Below are 27,935 nucleotides of genomic sequence, written 5' to 3' on the forward strand. Positions count from 1 at the left end.
ATTACTGTATACATAGTGTGTAATAAAAAAAAAATTAATATGGGTTAATGAATAAATGTTTGTCCTTAAAAATTTTATGTCAAGGGTAACTTGCCAATGCCTTAGTTATATTAATTTAATGTGAACTGTGGGTTCCTGTCTTGTTGAAATGCTAATGCCTTAGTTATATTAATTTAATATGAACTGTGGGTTCCTGTCTTGTTGAAATGCTAATGCCTTATGTGCATTAAATTAATGTTGCAACAGTGATAAATATGAACTGTGGGTTCCTCTCATGTTGAAGTGCAGGTTATAATTTTTGTTAATAAAGGTGGAATTTAAATTATTAATTTCTGATTTTTACATTATTCTTTTTGAATGAATAGATGTGTCATTAAAAGAGCTGCATATGGCCACCCTTGCAACATACAGTCTAATTGAAAAAAACCCACTATGCACTCAGTCAACATTTTCCAAGAAAAAAGTACAGATATGGTCTGGCAAATATGATACTTAAAATTAACTGTAACTGTACACATTTTTATGGTATATGATAAATATTTCAGAACTTCTTTGATTAGGGTTATCAGTACTATTAAATTATAGGTAGTTTTGCTTTCTTTGAAGTTTGGCATAAAATATTTTTTTATGTGCTCTCCTTACGTGAATTAGAATTTCTTCATCAATATAAATTCTGTGGTGAATATTGCTTTTTAAATTGATTCACACACACACACACACACACTTTTTTTTTTAATTATATTTCTGTGTTCCAGATCATTCCAACAACTGAACCCAAAAGTTTATTTTTTAGTATTATTAATTTTAACTGGATTTATAAAATTTTCTCATTCCTTTTTTATCTCTTGATCATCTTAAATTTATACATTTCTTTGTTTTATTAGATATTTCACATAACACTTTTTTCACTCTCTAATTTGAAAATGTTCGTATTATTATTAGTTTTATTAATTTGTGCAACAACATAGTAAAGGAACCATTGTAACTGAAAAGACTAAAAGACTCCAAAACTACTGAAAGTGGGTTTGAATTCTGTCCAAACATATAAAGTTAGTAAAGTCCATATAATATAACAAACATATCAATCTGTCTCAAGATTACTTCTGTATTTTTAGAGATTGGTTCTAATAATAAAAATAAATAAATATTGAAAAAATATTGTCCCAGTAATAGTTTAATAATTTTGTTTCAGCACCTTCAGAGTTCAGAAAATGTTTCAGGACTTGGGGTAAGTTTTTGAAAATATCACTTATATATTGAATAGTACTCTTGACAGTTTGTGACAGATTGCCTTTGATGAATGGCAACAGGGAAATTATATATGAGAAAATAAAATTATATTTTAAGTTGTAGTTCTGCCCTATTTTTGTATTGACCATCTACTTGGCCATTAGTTAACTCATTGATTGAAGGTTTCCTTTCACTGTCTGAAAGTATAGATTGTATATTTACTTGTGTAAACTAAAAAAGTATTTTAATACCACTCAGAATATTTTCTATGAACAACACATTACTATTTGTGTTTGCCAAGCCATGGAAATGACTTTTTGCTACTGCTGGCCAAACACATGAAACCGTCAAGTCATTTTGGATGTGGGCAAACTCAGGAAACTCTCAAGCCATTTTGGATATGGGCAAACTCAGGAAACCATCAAGTTATTTTGGATATTTGATCATGTGGGAATCAACTTATTTTGGATATTTGATCATCTTATTTGACTTTTCTTGAATAATTAATTTATTCTTAAGTGATTAAAGTTTGATATAATGCTTTCTCAGTGAAAAATTTTAGTGATTTAATTAGATAAAAAAGTGGGGGGGGGGGAAAGAAAAGGAAAAGAAAGCCATTATAGCAGATTTGCATGGAGATTCTTGTACCCAATAGGTATACTATTGGAACGTTTCTCAGGAACGTAACCCCTGCGAATAGCGGGGGGTTACGTTCCTGAGAAATGCCGTGAATACTGAAAATGTGAATACTGCATTATGGCTCCCATAGTAATAAAGGGGTACCATTCCAAAGAAATACATACAAGAAAAACTAGTCTAAAATTTTATCTATGTATGTATTAAATGTACCTTCATGTACATAGACAGTACATAGTGAAATGCAAGCATATGGCATCGAAATGAAAATAAGAAACAATTTAATATTAAATGTAATATTTATTAGAAATTTCAAACAAATCTTTCAAACCAGTGCCTTTGCTAGCTAAAAAACTTATCCCACCAGTTCTATCACCAGTTTCGCTAAAGTGTTGATAAAGGAGTTTTGCCTTTTCACGAACGATGAGTGAACTTAACGGAATTTTATTATGAGTTCGGTCTTCTATCTACAGATTTAAAGCCTTTTCCATTTTTTCTAATTTAACATCACGAGTTACAGAGCAAATTTTTGAAGCAATTAGCACGTTTTCACGAACACTACGGCAGATTTTTTCTTCCGATTTTTTGATTGATCGTACTGTTGACTCATTGATTTTATAATGTTTTGCCATTGAGGGGACACTTTCAACATTAGAAATATTGTCTAATAACTCAATTTTATTTGCTAATATTATCATCACCTTCTTTGATCTTTTCACATTTCCCTTGTTATTCGTAGCCATATTTTTGTACTGGTTAGAAAGAACTTGTCCACAATAAAGTCACTTTCTTCCATTAACACGCTCGAAAAAGTCTGTTTTACACTGCAAAACGGTAGATTTATCACTTTTGTAATTTTATAAATTGATAAATTTATTCAATTTATAAGCATATAAATTAAAAGCAAACGACGAAACCTTCCATGACAAGTGCATAACACATACTGAACAAGGATTAGCGAGAAACATCCACGCTCACGATTTTGTCACCCCCCCCACAAGATAATTCTAGCCACGCCCATGTTTTTTTATGGCAGAAAATGTTCACGGCGCTTTAAAATTCACATTTTTTTTTAGGTTTCATTTTATATTAAATCGGCGACCGCAAAACCGTGAATAGCGGCGGTTTATATATTAGCAATACTTTGCTTGTATGTTATGAACTTTTAATTCAACTTTGTCAGCTGTTTTTGTTCAGCCTTCTTCCAACACTATTCTTCCACAGATAGAATAGTGTTGGAAGAATAGCAGTGTTACTTCTGCTAATTCTTTTTTTTTTTTTTTAATAATGAAAACTTCAAACACAAAAGATATTAGAACGTATAGTACTTAGTACTGTGAATGGGTTTGAAGGTTGAGAAGATGAAAGAAGCTACTTGTTGACATTAGACTTCAATTTATGTAGATGTAATTTTCAGGAAATGCATGTGAAGGGAGGTTGTTACAGAAAACAGTAGTTGAAGAATAAATGAGAAAGAAAAAAGTTGGGTCTGTGAGTGAAGCTGGACAATAAAAGGATTCTGACTGGTTTGGAAAAGAGATGGTGTAGGTAATTATTGAAGCCAATTCAGAAGAACAGTGCCCATGCACGTATCTATAGAAAAGGTATGCAGCAGAAACAGAACATTAGTGGGACAGAGAGTGGCAAGACTTTGTAAGTGATGGGCCATTAATTAACCTAACTTCCCTCTTTTGAATGGAATCTAGAAGCCTGAGAGAGGTTATGGGTGCACTGCTCCATGGTAAGACAGATTTGAAATTTGTGCAGAGTGAGTAGCTGTTTAGAAGAAAAGTAATGTCGAGAGCAAAAGAGAAAACCCCATTTTTTAGATGTAAAGGAAGCAATATCTGTGATGTGCTTATGCCAAGAAAGGTTAGAATTCAGGGTAATCCCCCACTAGAGATATGTAAGCTTGTCTTGAAGATAAGTATAGGAGCAGAAGAACCTTTTTTGTGAGATATAAGACAGGACTAGGTTTTAGAAGGAGTGAAATGAACTAAATTGTCTTTGCCCTCCGTAGTGGGAGTGCAGTAGCACACGCTCCTTGAGTTGACCGGGGTTCAAGCCCCTGACTGCTAAATGCGGTTGATCTGCCAACCAGCATGACAGATTATGGTCCATTTCCCTCAACATGAATTGCTGAGGAGGCTTCCATCCTGCAGTGGGTTGAAAATAGCTGCAGTTTACCTTTTTTTTTGTCTTTGCCCCATTTAAGCATTACCTAGAGATTGACATTTAAGGAATTGGTAGTTGCTAGTAACTGCTGGTTGTGCAGGGCAACCTGCATCACCAGCTTCAACTTCTTGAAATCTATTACGAATTCCTTAAATGCTAAATTTATGTGGAATACAGTGTGCTCTTATCAGCAAAACTATGGATATTATTTCCAATCAATGGAAGAAGGTCATTAATATACAAGGCAAAAAGAGCAGGAGAAAGGACTGCATCTTGGGGAACACCAGCATTAGTTGTAATGATTGAAGACAGAGCCTTCTACCATCACCTGCAGTGAGCAGTCAGAGAGAGAGAGAGAGAGAGAGAGAGAGAGAGAGAGAGAGAGAGAGAGAGAGAGAGAGAGAGAGAGAGAGAGAGAGAGAGAGCTGGATACCCAATTACAAAAAACATTTGGCAGTCCATAAGATGGAAGCTAATTTAGAAGACTTTTATGCCAAACGTGATCAAAAGCCTTTGAAATGCCAAGAGCAACTGCTTGAGTTTTACCAAACTTTTCCATCGAATTTATCCACAGATGGGTAACATGAGCCAGAATATCACCAGTGGATTGACACTGACTGAATCCATTTTGGTGCTCATTTATCAGATGGAAGGGTTCTAGATAGTTTGAGTAGGCGATTAATGGGTTTCTTTAGAAAGAATAGAATAAATGCAGTGGGACAATAATTGGATGGGAGGGGTTTGTCACCCTTTTAGGAACTGGCTGGATATGAGAAAATTTCCAATCAGAAGGAAAAACACGTGAAATAAGAAAAGGTAAAATGGCAATACAGTAAGTAGGCTCAAGAGCATGTTTAAGAACAAGTGGAGAAATAATATCAGGACCTGGTGCTTAATTTCATTTAGTTGTAATTATCTTTTACAACTAAACTTTCACTTCATGTCACCTTCAGTTATGCTGGTTGAACTTGTCTATATATATTTTATATATATATATCTTCCCCCCACTCCAAATATAAATGTAATATCCTGTAATGCTTAACTGTGTATTTGCCTGAAATTAAAGAAACATGATGCATACATATGATACATATGAAACTGTACATACATATGAAATGCTTCTGCCTGATCAGGTTTAAAATTACTAAAGAAAGAAAGAAAGAAAGAAAGAAAAAAAAAAAAAAAAGCATTATTTGCTTGGAACCTAGATTGAATATTGTTATGAGAGAGAATGCAATTTAAAAAAAAAAACAAAAAAAAACAGCCATGTAGTGTGTAAGGTATAGTACTGCACATATGAATTTAGCAGTTATTAATTATTTTTGATTATTATGGAGTTCATGCCTGAATATAGAGTACCTGCAAACTGGAACAATTTTTACCAAATTTAAATAATAAAATCGCAGGAATAGTGATAATTAAGACAAATAAAACAAATATAAATGTTTCCACTGCACATGTCATTACTACTGGAAAGGTGAAGTCACTGAGAAAAAGGAAATAGAGAGAATGTATTTTCTCATTGGAGGCATGATTTTGCTCATATTGGCAGATATGTTTTCTTGATTATTTATTTCACTGAGTTGCAACTGTTGGGGAGATTTTTTTTTTTATTTAATTGTTTTTATTAAGCCGTTATTAAATAAAAAAAATAAAAAAATATATTTAGTTTAATAAACAAACACAAAATAAATTTTTTTCCCCAAACTGCTTTGTCTACAAACAAATTATTTCAGCCCAAACAATCAATTTGCACCACAGCTCAGTGTAATAAATAATTGTAATTGAGTTTACAAAATATAATGGAAGTTTAATTCAAACTGAGAGAAAAAGAAAGTTCAGTTTACGACAGTTAAAAAAAAAAACAAACCTTCTATATACATTATTAAGTTGAGTGTTATATTCAAAATTGCAAATATGGAAAAAATTTTCTATGACTTTGCCAGGTATATATTACGTATATCACAGAGTCAGTGAGAGGTGGGTCTAGTATTTTTAATTAATTTATTTATTTTTCAAATGGGGCATGAACAGCAGCCTAGCATATTCTTGTGGGATCCAAGTGCAAAATTTAATTTTAAGGCCCTGTATTTGTGACTCGACTTTTTATTATGATGCTGAAGATAACTTTGTTGCACCTCTCTGGGTCAGTCTTGAAGAAAAGTACCTTTTCAACTTTGTGCTCCAGGAAAGAGTCATGAAAACTAGTTGTAGCAATCTTCAAAATCTTATTCAAGGCATGGTTAAAACAGAGCTAAACCTCTGAAATTGTGAGGACTAGTGTACATTTGTCTGCATCTTTCATTGGTTTGTTTGGTATAAGAATGTCATGGGTGTTTAGGGGTCCCCCTTTAGATGGGGGATCCAGTGCAGTGCTCCAGTTTTCTACATGTACTTTATGATTTTGAGAATGAATTAGTAATTATAGGAGAAAACTTACTGTTTGACTTAGCAAGGTTAAAATACAAAATAACTTTAGAAAAGTAGTGAATACAATGGAATTTTTAATGGTAAGATGGAGCCTGCTTGCACATGAAATTATGCTACTGTGTGTTTGTTTGCACATGTATGCACAGTTAGTGGAATTATTTAGTTGTTAGACAGGCATAGTAGGCCGAAAAGGAGAGTGAAGTGCATTGAACTTTCAAAATGGGAAAAATGGATTTTGAAGTGTGAATTTTGCACTGTGTGATTTTTATTTTTCCTGGATGAGAATTAGCTAATGACCTATCACTTCAAACAGACAATAGAGGTTCCAAAGGCTTTAAAGAATATCCTCTTGAACCCCTATCCAAACCAGTTTGCTCTCCTATGTAGATTGCATTGCTGGGGCTTGTGTGTGACTTTTCAGAAATTATATGAATACTAGCAGAAATGTGTATAATCTGTCTATACATTAAAAAAATTTTCCTACTAGTGATATTTATTCGAGCCAATGGGAGAAGAGGGCAGGGCAATTATATCACTACAAATGCGCAGGTAAATAATTACATAGGTCATTTCCTGATTAAATTTCAACCAGTGCATTATAATGTTAGCATATTAGTATAATGTTATTATTATACAAATAATAACAAAACTATACAAATATTTACAAAATACTAAACTATTTACAATCATAACTCTTCTATATTGGGACAATGGGTCCCTTCACCAGCTGATATTAACATACAAAAAACATTAAACTTTAAATGGAAGGAACACAAATGGGTTACCGGGCAGAATCAGATACTTGACAATGTAGAGCACATATGTGGGATGTTGGCATGGAACGTTGCGTGGAATGTTGGCATGCATGGGATGCATGCCAATGTTTGTCGCATTGCGAGACAACTGCCTCCATAATGCTCACCAACCTTGTGCACATGCTTCACTGTCTAACACATGACCACACCCGGCATCATTTGATGTTCCATTGTAAAATAATGTCAGCAGGAACCAGTGGTGTAGGAACGCCTTGGCATTGGGGGAGATGCCAAGGGTGCCGACAGGAGAAAGGCACCACTGACAGATTACATCAGTACAGTGTCAAGCTATTTCAACACCCGAGGCTAGCTGACGAAATGGCACCCCTTGATGATGTTGAATCAAGTTGACAGCATAGGGAGGGTGAAAATTAATTTTCACACGGTGATTAAAGCCTGCATGATCCTTACATCTTAGTACATACTGCATTGCATCATAGATCTATTTGCTGTCCAGAATGTAACTTTAAAGGGACCTATCAGGCGATCACTTCATCAGCACATGCTCGAATGCATAGTAGTTCGCAATCCACACATTGTGTATAAACTGAATAAGTTATAAGTTATAGTGTTTTTGTGATTGCTATATAAACAAGTAATTGTGAATATTGTGATTTATAATTTAAATAAAACAATAAAGGCCAAATTAATTTTAGACATGCCACAAAAGAAAAAAAAGCGGACATCAGTACCGCGTAGAAAGACTGTATAAAGAAGAAATTAGGAAAAAAAAAAAAAACATTCAGATAGTTTACAAAACTGGCTTATAATAAGCCAGTTTTGTAAAAAGGATCGACTAATTGACCACGCTGCACAAGCAGCACTAAGAAGCGAAATTTCGAAATGGCGTCATATATTGAAAATAATATCGAAATGTATATTGTTCTGTGCTGAAAATAATTTGGCATCTCATAGGCATGCTAGTAATATCGATACCGAAGAAAAAAAATTGTGGGCGTATTTTTAAATTTGTCAGCCAATCTGACGTTGGTATGAAAAATCCTCTGGAATCGGCATATTAAACACCACACTAATTATTTATCTCCAGAAATTCAGAATGAATTTATTAATTTTTTAGCAACAAAAGTACGAATTGAAATAATTTAAAATAACTAAATGCAACAAGTCATATGTTAAGAGTAAGAGTTTTATATCTATATAATATCGGTGTGGATACACCATAGATAACTTTTAAGAAAAAAACTATGATAACAGCATGGAAGGCATCATTTCCTCTGTATCTCATATTGTGCTTGTCCTTCACAATGAGTTTACATGGTATTGCACTACTTTGAATAAGTAACAATTCACTAATAGAGAAGACTATTGTTACTTATTTTCGGTGGGCACCACCACCACCCAGGCGGCACCATTTCAAAGCTTGTTTGTATATGTGGAGGATAATAACTCTACTATCCACTTGTCCCTATTAGACTTAGAAAAGCAAAAAGTAGAGGGAAAGTTATAGTACAAGTGGGAGAAGAAAAGAAATGTAAAAGAATGAAAGGAACAGTAACTCTTTCTACTCACACCACTCAAAAACTCCTCGAATAGGCAACACTTCCCCAGTAGAGAAGACTGTAGTTACCTATTCTATCCATGATAGCCATGAATAAGGTGACCGTTTCAAGGCTTGTTGGCCTTTCATTGGTGGCTGATCAGGTACCCTGTAATTGCAGACATGACAACCGATTTTGTGAAAATAATCACCCAATATGAGAGATGCCAAAAGGTTTGTATAGTAATATTTAAAATAACTAAATACAACAAGGCATAATATATTAAGAGTAAGAGTTTTATATCTATATAATATCGGTGTGGATACACCATAGATAACTCTGAAGAAAAATCTATGTTAGTAGAGTGGACGGCATCATTTTCTCTGTGTTTTTTTTTTTTTTTTTTTTTTTTTTGTAAACCCCAAACACGAGAGGTACTAGAACCTATAGTATTTTGGTACCATGCTTGAGTTGCAGGTTGAGAATACAAAAGAAGATATTTGTTGACATTGGAATTAACTTCTGTAGACTGTAATTTTCAGAAAATACATATGAAGGAAGGTTGTTCGAGAAAACGGCAGTTGAACGAATAAACGAGGAAAATGAAAAGTTGTTCTGTGAGTTTGAGGTTGGACAGTAAATGGATGTTGGCTGGTGGCGGCATGTGTTTGGTCTGTTTTGAAAGAGAGTGTGGGAATTATAAAAGCCAATTCAGAAGAACAGTGCCCATGGAAGTATCTGTAGAAGAGGCATGCAGCAGAAACAGTATGTCTATGAGACAGCGAGTGGAGAGACTCAGTTAGAGGTGAATCATTAATTAACATAACTGCCCTCTTCTGAATGGAATCAAGAAGCCTGAGAGAGGTTTTGGGGGCACCACTTCAGATGTGGGAACAATATTCCATGGCAGGGCGGATTTGCGATTTATACAGGGTGAGCAGCTGTTTGGAAGGAAAGTAACGCTGAGAGAGAAAGAGAAAACCAAGTTTTTTAGATGCAGAGGAAGCAATATTTGTAATGTGCTTGTGCTAAGAGAGATTAGAAGTCAGGATAATCCCCAAAAGAGATATTATTTTCCTTAGAAATCGGAGTGTCACTAAACATAAGCATAGGAGCAGAAGAATCCTTTTTGCGAGATTTAAGACAAGACTGAGTTTTAGAAGGGTTGATATCAACTAAGTTGTCTTTGCCCTACTGGAAAATTAACTGAAGATTGACATTTAAGGAATTGGTAGCAGATTTTCGAGAAGTTGAAGCTGATTGAGCAGGGCAAGGTTTTTCAAAATGGAAAGTAGAGTGCAATGTGCTGTCATCGGCAAAACTATGGATAGGATTTTCCGTCAATGGAAGAAGGTCATTAATATACAAGAGGAAAAGAGTGGTGGAAAGAACTGAACCTTGGGGGATACTGGCATTATGGAGAAGTTAAATACAGAGAGCCATCTACCATCACCCTCAGTGAGCGATCAGAGAGAAAACTAGAAAACCAATTACTAAAAACAGTTAGCAAACCATAGGATGGAAGCTTGTTTACAAGACCTTTATGCCCAACACGATCGAAAGCCTTTGAGATGTCAAGGCCAACTGCTCGTGTTTCACTGAACCTTTCCATTCAATTATTCCATAAATGGGTAACATAAGCCAGAATATCATCAGTGGATCGACACTGACAGAATCCATACTGCTGATCGTTGATCAAACGGAAGGTTTCTAGGTATTTTAAGAGTTGGCGGTTAATTGATTTCTTCACCACTTCAGAAAGAGTAGAAGTAATTGTAATGGGACAATAATTGGATGGGAGGGATTTGTCACCCTTTTTAGGCACTGCTTGGATATGAGCAAATTTCCAAGCAGAAGGAAAAACACCTTTGGAATAAGAAAGTGAAAAAAGGCGGCAAAGAATAGGAGTAAGTTCAAGAGCACAGGTTTTGAGAACGAGTGGAGAAATACCATCAGGACCTGGAGCCTTCTTAGCATCAAGATTCGTGAAAATCCTTCTGACATCCTTTTGATGGAAGACCACAGGAGGCATTGATTGGAGCGTGTTGGGAATGGTGGGAGGTGTTTTACAAAGATCATTAATACATGAGTTGAAAGAAAAATGGGATGCTAGCAGGTCAGCTTTATCCTTGGCTGAAGTGAAAACAGAACCATCTGGTTTGGACAGAGGTGGGAGCAGAGATGGGCAAAAGTTGTGGCCAATAGCTTTGGCAAGAGACCGGAATGCTTGGCTACCATTAGGGCAAGTAGCAAGTTTTCTGCTCTTAGCCTGTTCAAACTCTAGTTTGGACTGATTAATAACTGCTTTACCACAAAAGCTCGCAACAATTTTTGCGAGCTTTGGTGTAGGCAGAAAATGAAACTGAATAATTAGAAACAATCCAATTACGATATGCAACATTCTTCTCTTGAACAGCCTTAGCACATTTATTGGAAAACCAAGGTTTAGATAAAGGATGAGATTTTAAAGTGGAGTGCGGGATAAAGGATTCCATTCCTGCAAGAATAATTTCACTGACCCGATCTGTGCAAATGTTGACATCAGAAGTTTTGAAACAGTAATCTGACCAAGGAAAAGAAGAAAAGAAATCTCGCAGGTCATCCCATTTTGCATTCTTGTAATGCCAAACAACACGAGTTGGGAATTGCCATGAGATAAAGGCTCCATTGGAGAAGAGACAATCACCAAGTTGTGATCTGAAGTGCCTAAAGGACCTCTCACTTCGACTGTGTACTTAGAAGGGTTGTTTGTGAGAAAAAGATCAAGTGTGTTGGCTGTATGTTTAGGATTTTCCGGTATTCTTGTAGGTAAATGAACAATCTGTGCTAGGTCATTAGTAATTGCAAAAGCCTCAGCATCTCGACCTGCTGGGTCGGTGTGACTAGAAAACAGAAGCCAGCTGGAGTTGTGAACATTAAAATCACCAAGGAAAATTACCTCACTGTTAGGAAAGTTGGACTGGAGAAAGTCAAGTTGCAAAGAGAGAAAATCAAAGAGCTCCAGCTGATTAGTGGAGTTGGGAGAACTGTAGTGACAAAAGGATGAATTTGACACAATGATGTAGAGAGAGATTTTAAGCCAGAGAAGATCAAAGAGAGGAGATTCCAAATTGCCTAGTCTCTGACAGGGAATATCAGAATGGACATATGCAGAAGTACCACCTTTTAGGTGTAAGGAATCGTACAGCGAATAATTTGGGTGTCTGAGATGAGCAGTAGTTGAATCAACTGATAACTGAGATTCTGGCAGTAAAAGTACATGGGTTTTGGCAGACTGGAAGTGGAAATGGACATCGTTGAGATTAGAATTGAGACTACATATATTTGTGAAATGAATTAGGAAGTGCTTAGGAGGTTTAGATCTTTTCACAGATAAGCTTGTTCCTCTATTAGTTTGACAATTCATGGTGTATTCAATAGTAAGAAAAAGTGGGTGGGACATGCTGTATGAAGTAATGAAATTTTTGCCTATGGCGTACACATGGTAAGAATATACTCAGATCCTTGACATAACATGGCCTCGACAATGCCCCCCCCCCCAATACACACTGCTTGGACTCTCTCCAGTCACTATCTGGTAGAGTAGAGGTAGCAAGATTATACAGTAGCTGATCAGGAAGTCTCCTAGAGAGTTACCAATAGGTTGGGTCTGGTGTGCTAACTAGCGGCCGGCCTACGAACACCGTTTTAGAGCTGTACCCTCGAAATGTAAGGGAGATTGGATCTTGCCATGATGTTTGTCATAACCTAAAAAGTCATCAGTCATACTGCATGTTAGAAGAGATAGGGAAGGGTTGACCAGAACTTAGCTTTAGAGACTGAACTTGGGTTTCACCACTTCAAGCCTCCAATAAGCAAAGTCTTGGGATTGCACCGGTTGATGAGAGTCGTCTACCACCTAGTACTGCCTGGTAACATAGAGGGGCAGCATTCCTCCATGTGGTGTTGGCACCACACCTCGACCCCTGCTTACGTTGGTTCACACCTTGGTGGTCACCCACCATGTTCTTGTGCATGGAGGTTATACCCAGAATTACTAACAGTCCCACCATCGTGAAGGTGCAAGCAGAGGATTTGGGTGTCACAGACTGTCCGGACTTTGCCGAAATTGGGTCCACTTGACTTGATTGTCACCCGAATATCAGTTCCATCAGCGTTTTAGACTGCCAGGTAGCCAGTACAGCTTGTCTGGCATATCTGAGAGAATGTCTGTGATAGCTTCAAGGATCATATTGTGCTCGATGATAGGCCAATAGCTTTGAAACGGTGCCGTTTCACTTCCACGAAACAAGAGATGACCGCTTGTCTGGATAAAGGGAAACCACTCTCTTCTAAATCTCTAACAGGTGCTTACAACCGAAGGTTGACCAGAGCCTATTGTTTGAATGTTTAATATACCTTGGTCTGCCCACTGGCTATGGATACACAAAAAGTAGTTGACCAGCTTGACTTCTTGGTATGTGGGACAGGTAGTCGGATAGGTTTTACTGGTCCCACTGAGTTGTAGATCGTAATCTATTTATTTTTTAATTCGGGCATAACAACAGCACTATTGCTTGCTTGAAGGCCATGGGTGCAAACGATGTGAATGATTGTAATGTAGTCGTTATATGGAAAATTTTCTTCATTCATAGAACGAAGAAAATTTTTGTTTCCCTGAAAACGAAGAAATAAAAAATTCTAAAAAAATTCAGTAAAGAATAAAATTCTATTTAATGAATTCTAAAAAAATTCGGTAAAAAGAAAACATTTATGTCTAAATAGAAAAATTCACTATAAAGAGTTTGTTAAACAGAGGCCCAACTGTTCTTATTATTTATTATGATTTTACCAATTGTTGAAAAAATGCGCATAGCCATGAATTTGCCAAGGGCACCGAAAACCTACACCTCTGGCAGGAACCCCTCGTCCCGATATAGTTTGTATATTTGGAAATAGTTTAGTATTTGGTAAGTAGTTTAAGTATTTGTATAGTTTGTATAGTTTGTAAATATTTTAACTAACACTTTTGGATGAAACAATAGTCCTCATGCATTATGGAACCCGAAGCAACAGCCTTTTCCTTAGTGACTTATGTAAATACAGGTAAACAATTACATTTATGTGATTTTTATTTGACCTTGAGAAAAACCACATGGTGGAGTAGCCGATGGGAGAATAGGGATCAGGTCACGTGGTACAAGGGAACAGGGCAAGTGAGTCACTACAAATACACAGGCAAATAATTACATAGGTCATTTCCTAATTAGATATCGATCAGTGCGTTTTGACAGGTGTGTCTTTTAGGTAGAAAAGATTTGACTTACTCCATCATGCTTCTGCATTTTAAGTAGAAAAGTATGCATTGTGGTTGGTGTGCAGGAGAGGGTGAACCCCCTATTGATAATTAAAATTAAACATGCATTTTTGGAATAAACAGAAAATTAAGCATCTGCAGCACTGAAACATCACTCTGATCGTATTACCAGTGGGACACACCTTTGATATGGAACTCTGCTAGCGAAACCATAGTCTGACAATCTCCTTCATCATATTATCTGAGTGAAAGTAAGGATGTTTGAGTGCTTTCTTCAAGGGGCTAAAAATGTAGTTGTGGTGCAATAGGTCATGGCCCCATTTTTTTGTACATGCAATTATTCATTCTAAACTTATTCTAAAAGTATATATTTTATCTTTATTTTGGGCACAACTGCATTTATTTGTTTCTTAGTATTGCTATATTTGAGGTATGGCTCTTTTTACAAAAACCATTTTGAAGCTATCTTGTTTATGAATGGCAAGAATAGGATCCCTTATTATAAATACTTTCAGCTAATTGTCATGACTTTTTTTTTTTTTTTTACAGATAATTACAGTTTTTACAGTACTCGATGTTCAGTTGTTTGCAGGCTTGAGACATTAAAATAATTAAAGACATTAAAATACGATGTTAAATGAAAAACATTAATTCAAGCAAACAGGACAAATTGCTTTTAGAGCTAAGAGCTTCTTTGCCTTGAAAGCTACTTTTTTTTTGCTTGAATTTATGTTTTTAATCATCTGTTGTATTTTAATGTCTTTAATTAGTTTATTTTTAATTATACATTTTTTTCGATAAACCTTTTTGTTTTAAAATTTATCAGTTGTCAGTTGAGGCAATGTTATTTTAGTACAAAATATCTGTTATGAATTATTCAGTATGATTCAGTGTACTGAATACTTTTCATATTAAAGAGATAATGCAAACCATAATTCTTGTTATATATGGCCAGGGAAGGGGCACAATTAGGAGAAAGGAGCCAAAACGAGCACATACACATCATCTCTACTTGTGTATGAGGGATTTCGGCTACACCTTGGTAGAAGATGTAGAGATCTATTTTTCTCTTTATGATGCTCAGCAGGCTGAGTTCATCAGGTAATTAATTTTTTTCTTGCTGTATTATTTGATTTTCATACCATTCACTATTTCATTAATTGCCGTCAAACTTGGTATGGTGATTCCTATTGTCCTCAGAAGAAACACAAAAGGATGAAAACTACCATAAGGTTTTCCATTATAAAAATTAGTTATTTGAATTTGTTGTTATTCTGTATATATCATCAAAACTAATGATCAGTGATTTGGGACATATTTTCTTTGTCTGATAAAAAATGAAAGGTGAAATGACAGCAGAAAATATTATAATTTCCATCTGGTAGTAGCCATGCAAGATATTGCAAATAATGAAGTAATGTAATATTCCAGTTGCCAGAATACATTGTTTATGGAATTGACTAAATATTAAGAGCATTTTTTTTTTTATTATTTGGATAATTGGTAGTTAGGCTTCATCCACATTTAAGTGGATTGAGGCTAACAACACTGTATGAATTATGTTTGGAATTCTGATGATAAGTGGGGGGAAGGCAATGTAATTTTATGGAAACATTTAAGAAACCTGGCCAGTTAAAAAATTTTCCAAACAATAAATTTTTTTAGTATGAAAATGCAGGGTGGTCGTAAAGTTCTGTGGTCCTGTCAACCTGAGAAATAACTGCATGTCTTTCAAATTTTGAAATCAGTGTCTTAAATGATGCAGTAGAGGCTTGCAAGAAAGAAAAAGGTTTATTTCAAAATGGCAGAATGAGTAGAAAAGTATATATATATATTATGATAATAATAGTGAGTTAAAACTAGGAAAGGTGAGGAGCTAAAAATAAAATCGGATATGGCAAATACCAAAGCACGCAAAGCAGCAGCAGAGGATGTAAATGTTCATGTATATAATATTTTTAATAAATATAAATATAATTATGGAAGTGTAAGAATGCCGAAAGCTAAAAGGAAAAGGATAGAAATAAGTAATTAAAAATGACATGTAATGTAAAGAATAAAAAGTGACATGTAATAAAAAATAAAAGTAATTAGCATTAGCATTAGTAGAGGCATTTGATGCAAGAAAGCAAGCTTATGCAGCATCAGCCAAAAAAAAAAAAAACCCACTTCCACTTCACCCCTCTGTTCGTTCAAAATACCTGTCCAGCTGAGCCTTAAGCTTATTTAGGCTATCAACCTCTACCACAAGGGATGGAAGTCTGTTCCATCAACCAACCAACCACCCGCTGGCTAAAGGCAAATTTCCGCACGTCTATCCTACATCTGTCTTTCCTCAATTTGAATTTATGCCCTCTCAGGTGATTATTCTGAGCTAGAGGAAGAATCCCATCAGCATTGAGCATGCTCAAACCATTCAAGGCTTTATACACCTCTATCAGATCACCTCGCTGGTGCCTAGTCTCCAGACACTGTAATTTGCAAAACTTAAGCTTTTCTTTGTAAGAGCACCCCTTTGTTCCATTCACTAATCTTGTTGCCCTTCTCTGTACTCATTCCAGCAGCTCTACATCCTTCTTGAAATGAGGCCTCCAGACCTGTATACAGTACTCTAGATCTGTCTAGGCTTGACCATTGCCTTATACAAGGGAATAATCACCTCCTTATCCCTCCTGGAAAAATTCCTGTATATCATTGACAATACACCATGAGCTACTCTTGCAGCCCGTCTGCACTGCTCAGAGAACTTCATATCTGCCTGCACAACCACCCCCAGTTCCCTTTCATTCTCTACCACTGTCAGTGTAGTACCACAGAGTTGATACGTTGCTCTGGGGTTGCTGTTTCCCATGTGTAGTACTTTACATTTGTCAATGTTAAACTTCATTTGCCACCTCTCAGCCCATCTGCTCAACCTTTCCAGATCCTGTTGCAGCAGCATAGTATCAGTAGTGCCCTTTACAACCCTGCCAACCTTTGTATCGTCTGCAAACTTGGACATTAAGCTTGATATACCATCATCAGTATCATTTATAAATACAAAAAACAATAATGGACCCAACTGAGCCCTGAGGGACTCCACTAATAACATTAGTCCACGATGAGCAGTGTCCATTGATTACCACTCTCTGTCTTCTCCCCCTCAACTACTCCTTTATCCATAGCAGCAATTTGTCTCCAATGTCACACTGCTCCAATTTGTGTAGCAGTCTTCCATGTGCAACAGTATCAAAAGCCTTTCTAAGATCCAAGTATATAATATCAAAGCTATTCCCTGCTTCCAGTTCTTTTGTGACTGCATCATAGTATCCAATCAAATTGGTCATGCAAGACTTCCCCTTAACAAAACCATGCTGTGTCAGAGTATAACTGAAGTAATGGCAGATAGCATCAGATAAGGTGAGTAAATTTGGCTATAGATCAAAAATATAGATTTTTTTTCCCCCATTTTTTATTTATGGCCAAATTACCCACCCTTATTTGATGCTAGCTACCGTTATTTTTTTATTACATGTCACTTTTTATTTTTTGTAGTACAGGTAATTTTTAATTACTGATTTCTATCATTTTCCTTTTAGTTTTGGGCATTCTGTGTAAAATGAAATAAAATAAAAATGCAAAAATGTCTTCCAAGTTTTATATTTTATCTGCTTCCAGATATTTTTCCAATTCTTCTTTAAATCTATGTAAGCACTCTGCCTCTACAAAGCTAAAGCTCCTAAAAACCAAATAACAAACAAACAGCCTCTATAAGTTATCTAATATGTTACTGTAGTTGATTACACTTTTACATGGGCAAATTGCCTTACATCCAGCTTACAGTTATCTTTTCTTAAACAGAATCTCTTCCCTTATTTGTGCCAACCTAGAAGGAGAAAATATGCCTCCAGCTTTAAATTTATTCACTACTTTATATTCGTAACACCTCAATCAGATTCTTATGCAGAAGACTAGTTTCCAAAGGTTGCAGCTTATGAAATTTTTTATCAAGTAAAAATCTTTTTCAGTAAAGTCAATATCTCTACTGAACTTGTATAAAACATATGGGAATCCTGTTGTCTTGAAACTTTACTAGACATGTTGGGCAGACAACTTATGTGATTGAGACCTGCTAATATTCGTAAAATCAGACAGTTGCTATGCTATTGTGATTTTCTCTTGTAGAGAATCTGAGTCTTCATTTTGAATTTAAATCAATGTTTTGAAATTTAAGCAAAATAAAAATAAAATACTAAATATAATAAATGTGATCTTAAGATTACATTTTGAATCAGGAAATCTCTTACCTGAGATACTTTTCAGGAATAACTGCATCTACGTAGATGTAATCAGAATAGATGGAAATTGTTTCAAAGACTGCTTAAAGGAAGGGAAAACCTTTCAACAAGACAAAGGAATAAAAATAAGCTTTTACCCTAAATCCATGCATGGCGAATAATTGAGAGTATAATGGGAGAAGATTACCTGAATCTTGATGGGGGATTTCATCTATACCATCTTCAAAGGGGAAGCGAGGACGTGTCGAAGGCTGTATATATAGCCCCAGCACGTTCCATTGTATTTCAAAAGTGTGTATGTGTGTCTAATAATACCCATTGATTTAAATTCAAAATGAGGATTCAGATTCTCTACAAAATAGAAAATCACAATAGTATAGCATCTGTCCAAATTTACGAATATTAGCAGATCTTGATCGCATGTTGTCTGTCCAACATATCTTTACTGAAATGATACTTATTGACCTGTATCCAGTATTCAAGATGTGTTCTCTTACCATTAATTAGTACAGCTGGATAATTACTTTGTCTGTTGGTAAAACTCATATATATATACCATTAACAATACCACATACGTTGCCCCTGCAGTTTTGCAAAATTGTCGAGAAAACTTCATTTTGGACTGTATCACAGTTTCCCGGGCCCTTGTTAACAGTGCTGAATGTGTCTCCCCCCTCCAGCTGATAATTTCACTTGGGATCTATAACCTTGAATTTGAGGCATATTTACATGGTGCACTTTTATTATTAGCAAATAATGCAAGGCAGAAAGCTTACGGCATCAGTCAAAAAAAAAAAAAAAAAAAAAAAAAAAGGCATACCCTACCCACCTAATCTGTACATCCTTTCAAAAACATAAGTGGAAGTGTTTGTTCTAGCAATCAGTTACCCTCTCTGAGAGAGAGAGAGAGAGAGAGAGAGAGAGAGAGAGAGAGAGAGAGAGAGAGAGAATCTTTATTGTAACAACATTTGATCGTAGCTGGTTACAAGGTTGAAAAATTGTTGCACATTTCCTTCATGGCCAAAAGGCTAGGGGTTTACAGATAAGTGGTATTAAATAACATAAGATGTTAAAGAACAAAATACGATGACATTAAATGGTATAGAGACCGTTAGTTTCCATAAGACATTAAGGTAGGCACACTATAGCTAGTGTAGCTTATGCACCATTAAACACACATAAAATATTAAGGCGACGAGAACTGGCATTGAACAAATTACATTACAAAGGTGGTGTACTATGAAATTTATAACATTAAACTTATATAAACCAAATAACAACTGATACACATATGATTTACTGTAGTGACTATTGTCCTCACAGTTCATGGGAGAGAGCAGCAAGAGCAGTGCCAAGCTCATTTTACGTTATGCTCATTAGTTAATTCACAGGGATCTCCAAGTGGTGATGAAGGGTATGCTGTCTTTGGATGTGAAGAAAGAAGGTTTTTCCTTGTGCACACTGTTTGAATGAACGTAGAGTATTCCTTACTGGGAACACCGGTGTAGTTTCACTCTTGTCTAAACAGTTGCGATGGGTTGTAATGGTTTGTCGAGAGATGGTGGCACCACATCTTCTGGGGTCTCTATTCCCTGTTTTAGTTAAGGAGTTTGGTGATTGGCAGATGCAGCTTACAGTTCGTGGTCTATGGGGGGGGGCAAGCATCCCATGTTTATATCATTGGTTGACAATAAATATCTGAAGGTTGGCATCAATGTTCTGAATCCATCTGAGCATCTGGTATGGTATGGTAAGAAATCATCTGATAGGTGGAGGTGTGAATAAAGAGGGCAAATAGTTGGGGTGGCTCTGAGCTGGGCAGGTGGAATCCTCTAGCCACAGAAATCCCAGAATGAAGGAGACGTGATCAAACTGGTCAACATTTTTACTGTAATTACCAGTCTTTTTTTCATCAATGAGAGAGGGCAGCCTGGGGATTCCCAGGGCCTGGGCCATTTCAGGAGCTAATATTCCACTTCTCAGATAGGTTTTCTGATCATAGGTGCTGCTGACACCCAGATTTCAGCTGCATAAAGTAGTGGGGAATATATAATGGTCCTGACATAGTTTGTTGCTGTGATCCTGTCTGAGATGTAATGCGTGTTGTTTCGTTCTCCATTTCAGGTGCGCTGCATGACTGATGAATTTGTCAATGTGCTGGTTGAATCTCAGTTTTGTGTCAAAAACAACCTCCAAATCAGAATGATATGGAACAGCCAGGATGGAAACTGATGATCGGTGAGATGGCGGTTGTTTCTTTCTTCATGGAAAATAGCATGCACTTTGACTTTGCTGGGTTAATGTTGAGGCCAAATTGTTTAAAGTAGCCCACTAGTGCAAGGAATACACTATTAATTTTCTCTGTGATCCTAGAGGGGTCTGCATTTGCTTGGATGGTGGTCAGTATTTTTAAATCATTTGTGTAAGACAATACATCTGGTATCTGGGCTATAAAATGGGAGATAATAGCAGTAAAGAAGAGGCTAGAAAGGAGGACTCCTTGTGATACTCCTGTAAATATTTGCTTGGTATAGGTTTTTTTTGAATAATGATAGTATGGTTGAGAAGGAGTGATGAGAGGAAGTTCAGTGCATCCCTGCATATGGAGTAATGGTCTTCAAGCAGTCATAGGAGGGCAGGCACTTGAATGGCATCAAAAGCTGCTTCAAGTCGAGGTAGGTTATGAGGAATTCTTCTTTCCTCTCAAATGCTGTAAGGATGCTGTGGCTGGTGATTGGTAATGGTGGACCTATTTGATAATGAAGAATGAATTTGTGGTGGAGCATATGGAAGTATGTGAGTTATTAGAGTTGAAAGGAGGGTCCTTTCTGTTAGTTTGAGGAGACATGAGGAATTGGAGATGGGTCTCAAGTTATTCTCAAATTATGGTATTCTTATTTTCAAATGTGTTCTTTCAGAAGTTAATACAGTGGATTCCGGTTATTTTGGCCACCGGTTAATCGTGGCAGCCATTTATTTGCAGCAAATCTTAAAGAACAGAACCCAATCAAGAAAATAGCCAGGGTTTTCTTCGCTTAATTGGGACAACATGCCGTTTAATCAGGGCAAGAGACCCCAACAGTGGAGATTACCCTACGATTATCTCCGATTAAACCATGAGGTACGGTCAGATTTCTGGAGGTCAAAACCAAAAAACAATTAGCAGTCACCTATTTACTGGGTTTTTCTTGTTAGTGCAATCTATCATAAATGGATAGTGAACTCGATCTTATTGAATTTGCAATAATACTGACAGCTGGAATTCTGTGGGTTATTATGGTGAAATGTGTTTAAACTTCCATGAAATCTTCAATAATATAAAAAAATTAATTTTCAGAATCTTCTCTGTCTTCATTCCTATTTTTAAAGCTTCATAACCTGTTACTCCGTTCTCACTTACGTGTATCGTCTTACTTGCGATTTGTGTGTTCCGTGTTCTTTGTTATTGATTGCTTATCTTTTTACTGTTTTAAATTTTAACCCCCACCCACAAATGTCAACTAGTTAGTATGTACATATTACAGTACGCATTAATTATTCCCATTATCACGTATATTATTCCAATTTTCAGGTATCATTTAATTTTTTTAATTGATAAGGCAATAAAGTGTAAATTTGTGCTTAATATATCTTGACTTTTATAGCCTGTGGATGATATTCCTCCTATTTTCGCTTATTAGAATCTAATAATCTAATTATTTAATTCTAATAAATTTAATAGAATTAAAATTCAATTCACAAACATGATCACAATGACTGGCTCTTACTATACAACATATAGTGAACAGTGCTTTACTATGGTGAGTCCATTGCAACATAATTTGATTGTACAATGAACCAGTTGTAAAACGAGGGTCCACTGTATTTCTAACTATTTATGTGAAACTTTGCAATAATTAGGGGCAGCTGCTTAATCGGGACAAAATGCACTAGTCCTGATGTATCCCTGCTCTGGGATGCCTAGTTTCTGAGCTCTGTATCCCACGTGATAGGGAGACAACTAAAAATAAGAATCGAAGAGACTTTTGTAAGCAAACCAACCAAATCTATATTCATGTTAAGTCTGATCCATTTTTCTTGTTGATAACTTTGGAATGCCTGTGGAAATGTTAATTAACTTTTAATATTTTTAATATAGTTTTTTTAAATTGCCAGAGTATTTGGCTGCTAGCTGTTTTAAAGCATCACTTTGTAATTTTTACTACTACTTTTGCTATTCTTTGGGGTACAGGCAATAATTGAATTTTAATAATTAAAGAAATATAACTTTAAACTGATGTAAACCGAAGTAAAGTGATAAAAACTAAATCACGAACAGAATGAAACATAGAAATAAAGAACTTGGTTATGCCCATAAAGTTACAAAAATATTCACTGTGATTTTGTATCTCCAATTTGCAAAGGGAGATCAAAGGGTGACGCAAATAATTACATACCTGTTAGTTTACTTCTGTTCCAGGAAAAATAATGGAGTCACTGGTTAAAGAAGCATTGCAGGATCATCTAGACAAGAATGCAGTAATAATTCAGACACAGCATGGGTTTTTTAAGGAGAAGGCTTATCTCTAACCAATTTGATTGGATACTATGATGTGGTTGCAAAGAACTGGATGCAAAAAATAATTTTGATGTCATATATTTGGATTTTAGGAACTTTTGATACTGTTGCCTATGGAAGGCTACTGTAAAAATTGGAACAGTATGGCATTAAGGGGAAGTGGCTACAATGGATAAAAGATGGTTGAGTGGGAGAAGACAGAGTGGTAATCAGTGGACACTACTCTTCTTGGACTAAAGTTGTTAGTTGGGTCCCCAGATTCGGTGTTGGGCATTTGATGTTTTATATATTTATCATTGATATTGATGAAGGTATATCAGGCTTAATGTCAAAGTTTGCAGAAAATACAAAGGTTGGCAAGGTTGTTAATGAAAGTATGTTACTGCAACAGGATCTAGAAAAGTTTGGGCAGATGGGCAGAGAAGTAGCAACTGATGTTTAACATTAACAAATGCAAAGTACTGCATATGGGTAGCAGTAACCCCAGAGAAGTGTACCAACTGTGTGGTACTACACTCAGGGTAGTGGAGAAAAGACTTTGGGGTAATTGTGCACTCATATATGAAGTTTTCTGAGCAGTGCAGACAGGCTGCCAGAGCAGGTAATGGTGTCTTATTAATGATATAGAGGAATTTTGTCAGCAGGGATAAGGAGGTGATTATCCCTTTGTATAAGGCAATGATCAGGCCACACATTGAGTACTGCATACAGGTCCGGAGGCCTCATTTTAGGAAGGATGTGGAGTTGCTAGAATGAGTACAGAGAAGGGCAGAAAGATTGGTGAGGGGAATGAAGGGATCCTCTTACCAAGAGAGGCTTAAGTTCTGCAAATTGCAGTGGCTGGAGACTAGGCACCTGTGAGGTGATCTCATTGAGGTGTATAAGGCCTTGAATGGTTTCAGCAGGCTCAATGCTGATGGAATACTCATCCTGCATGTACATTCTTTTCCATAATCCCTCAGTAGACTTTTAAGATTCAGATAAAACTTAATCCCAATTTCAAGTTACTTACAAATGTTTGTTGATGTGAATACTGATTAAATTATTATTAACAACATTAACAATGATGAACCACAGGGAAGAAGTGCACTTTTTCCAGGGAAGTTTAGCTTTAAATTTCTAAAACTTAAAGCTAATGTTATAAACTTGATTTAAATATATGTCATTAAAAACTTTAGGTTAATACTTATTTGTCTGTCTATTAATTATTTCTTATCATCCTTCCTCTCCCCTCCCTTACACATTGTGCTCTCTTTAGCGAGAGACTTCTAGTCAGAATTGCAAAGTCGGGGATGTCTCAGTTCATGGAAAGACTTCATAATCATTGTACAGTTTTTACAGTAAGTATAAAAATTTAAGCAGATAAAATTCTGTAGCCTTTTTTTATTATTATTTATTATATCGATCAGAACCATTTATAAGGAAGTTGAAGGGGGATTGAAAACCTTGTAATATCTGTAATTTGCCATTTCAAAAAAAAATAAAATAAATAAAAATAAACAATGAAAGAAATAAATAAAAGAAATATAAAGTGTAGTGTTTTGTAAAAAACATCTGTAGCAAAGCATAACTAAAAGTGAGTGTTGAGTAAACAAGTGACATGTTTTTAAACTCATCAATTTTTTATTTAACCATTTATCCAAATTATATTTTTTTAGCTTTTCACTACACCTTACAATCAAGTTTTCAAGAAAAATCCATTTTATCTGGTACATCAATCTTGTTGTATGTGCCGCATGGTATCAAAATTTTTTTGACTATATCTAAACATCTGACAATTTCTGCATCTGAAATCTGCAACTTTTGTTGATTTGTCTTTACTATAATTTGTAGGGCAGATGTGTCATTCTAGAACTTTTGCTGCAATTTCAGGACTGTTAATATGCAGCTTATAAACAAGTCATCAAGTGCAGCACAAACATTCATCAAAGTAATACTACTGATGTGAATGACCTAACCCCACAACAAAGATTAATTCTTCATTTACAATCACAGCAGAACCACTTTTCTGAAAAGAACTTTGATCTATACTTTGACACAGTTCCATGAACTCCTCATCAACTCAACAACCATCATCATATTAATGATGATTTTTTAACCTTTCTCCATTTTCAGACGTAGGTTCTCCCTAACCCATCTTTGGTAGTAATATTTGAAACTTGGAATTATGCCTTGGTCTAGTGGCTGAATCTTTGAAATTGTGTTTGGCGGAGAAGTAGTTAAAAATAAATTACAGGTGACTCCTGCTTAATGCTGATAATTTATTCTGGAAAAACAGAGCACTAAGTGAATTTTTTTTTTTTTTTTTTTGTAGTTGTTGGCACATCGGCTTCTCTGGCCATAATGCACCTCCCAAGGTTTTTGCAGCACTTTGATCCAAGCCCGAGGCGGGATTCAAACCCACGACCTTTGGGTTGCCAGGCAGGCAGGCCCTTTATCCACCTGGCTAGCCCGGTCGGTGCTAAGTGAATCAGTGCTAAGCGAAAGCCACATTACCCTAATGTAACATATGTATTTGTGAGTTGCAGTCTATACCACCACGACTCACAAATAATAAACGGTAGTGAAAGGATGTCAAATGTCAGTCAAAATATTTAATATTAAAAATCTATACATATAACAATATTCTCCGTTACATACGTATATAATTATACTACATTACATATCAAAATTAAACTTAAAATGCCGATTAAAATCATGAATGTATTAATCTGATGGCCTTGAGCTGTCGAGTTTTCATATCTTGGGTCGATTTTGGGTTTCTTTGGCCCTCTTTCTAGTAAACTAAAAGGGGTTTTACTTTAAAATCCCCACAGTGTTCCCACTCAACAATAAAGTCAACCAATCCTTCGCCACTTTGAAGCCTGGCATGTTTTCTTCTTCTTTCGATATGAAACTTCTTTTAGGCATTTGTTTCCAAAAAAAGTCTTGTTTCATCTATGTTAGAAACTTGTTGAGAAGTATAACACCTCTCCACCTCTCTTCAATAATTTTAGGAAGTTCTTTTTTGAAAGTTTTGGCTCCTTCTTGATCTGCACTTATGGTTTCTCCCTGAATTTTAAATCTGCCCTTACCAGCCCTTACTTGCTTTAAATGGTTCCACTTTTTTTTTTATTAAGGTGAGCTTTCTTCAGATCATCATATAGGCTAATCGTTTTTTATTTACTAATATTTAACTTAACGGAATTGTGCATTGGATATTATCTTCAATAAAATTATTTAGGAGTCTCTCCATTTTAATTATAATAGCTGGCTTAGCCATAACCAATTTAGTTGCTTGCAGTGGAACAGCTGTCTTTCCTGCTGCTAAAATTAATTCTTTATTTTTTTATAATTGTTCTTACAGTTGAATCTGCCAGTCCTAAATGATTGCCCACATCCACTTGTCATTGAATGGAATCGATTCGCTTCAAAACGTATAATTTAATTTTCAAATTCAGTCTTTTTCTTACCTTAGTAGACTTCGTACTGCATCCAGACGTTGTTGCTTTTTAATTCTTATCCACCGTTATTCATCTTCGAAAATGTAACTGTGTTACATTAATTATTATACAATGTTTGAGTAAACTGTTCATTACCTAACACTGTACTGAGTGATGACTAGACATCGGATAAATGCATATAAGGCAAATATTACAAGCAATATACTTGTATCATTTTTTAAAATGTTGATCTTGGAACTAGGTAACGAGCCACCATACTGCAATTAAATTAGCATGGAAGAAAATTTCACCGAGCATGGGAAAATTTCTCAAGTTGTCGTGGGAAACTTTTTAATGCTGTTTTAAATTCATTTTCAAGCTGTCAACTACATCAGTGAAATGTTTTCATTAAACATGCCAAAAATTTAATCTTTATGCTGGTAAAAGAACGTTATAGTGAGTTGTGACAGCATTAGAGTGAGTTATGGGTTATAATTTAAGACCAGCATTAGGAACAATAATACTCACCATGGTGACAATGGCCAGGAGTTTTACATTAAAGTAGAAAATGAAAAATGTGATTAAAAAAAAATTGGGAAAGGAAAAGTTATATAAGAAATTATTAGTTAAATAATTTCAATGAAAAAGCATATAATCACTAAGAATATATAATTAATAGGAAATATAAAGAGAAATATATGAACATTGTAGCCATAACAAGTGAAATGGGTAGGGAAGGTGAATCAAAATCAAACCATGGATTTTGAAACAACAGATGAGAAACAATTGTGTTACAGCCCAAAAGCACAGCTTGAACAAATTGGCAAGGTGGACTGATGTCAGTTTAGTAATCTGGTACAGTTTAAGCCACAGGATGAGTAAGGAGTTATTCCAGTTGAACAGAAGCGATCCACTCTAGGAGAATGTGATGCTATTTGTAATCAGTAAACATTTTCGGCAGGTTATTCCAAGATGGAGTGCCTTTATTTTAGGAAGTGCCTGGGTAGGTAGGAGATGATCACAAAGTTTCAGATGATTGTATTTTAGGATTAGCATGGAATTAGACCTCAAGGATGGAGGAGGATTTGTGGCACTGACAGAAATCCCAGATATTCATGGCATTTATCACACTTGTGAACATTTTTACTGTCATTAAACATAATGGTTAATTAACTTTGGGAGTCTGGGTACATTTAGCTGTTCAGCCATGTTAGTGGTTCTCAATTGAGGGTTTTGGTGATGCTTATTTGTGGCCCATTTCAGGGTCCATTTATTCACATGTGAACACCAGTTTTTGAAGTGAGGGTGAAGCAGATGCCCAAATTTCAGCAGCATATAAAAAAACTGGATTAATGTAGAGAGAAGACAATGTTTATTTTGTTGTACAGTTGTTAAGCATTAGCACATTATTGTTTTTTTTTTTTTTTTTATTTTCAGCCAATTTGTGATCAGATTCAACTAGGTATTCATATAATGTGTTGTCACCTATTTGTTTTCATTATTGCAGTATCTAATGGGAAGGCCAATAAATCAATGGGAGTTTGTAGTTTTGGCTATAACGTGTGGTGTTTTTTTTTGTTGCTGCCTTCACAATAAC

At 35.6% G+C, this 27,935-nt stretch overlaps 1 protein-coding gene across 1 annotated transcript in view; it reads left to right on the forward strand.

Moving 5' to 3' along the window:
- spg (dedicator of cytokinesis spg) overlaps nucleotides 1-27,935 on the forward strand; it is a 916,969-nt gene that overhangs the window by 111,626 nt on the left and 777,408 nt on the right. Inside the window, exons 6-8 of the mRNA XM_090372306.1 lie at nucleotides 1,193-1,228; nucleotides 15,037-15,182; nucleotides 24,175-24,256. Coding sequence (XP_090228432.1) covers nucleotides 1,193-1,228; nucleotides 15,037-15,182; nucleotides 24,175-24,256 — 264 coding nt within the window. The remainder of the gene's footprint in view (nucleotides 1-1,192; nucleotides 1,229-15,036; nucleotides 15,183-24,174; nucleotides 24,257-27,935) is intronic.

Source organism: Mastigoproctus giganteus, chromosome 4 (assembly GCF_048544385.1).
Source record: "Mastigoproctus giganteus isolate SK-2022 chromosome 4, ASM4854438v1, whole genome shotgun sequence".
NCBI classification, from domain to species: Eukaryota; Metazoa; Arthropoda; class Arachnida; order Uropygi; family Thelyphonidae; genus Mastigoproctus; species Mastigoproctus giganteus.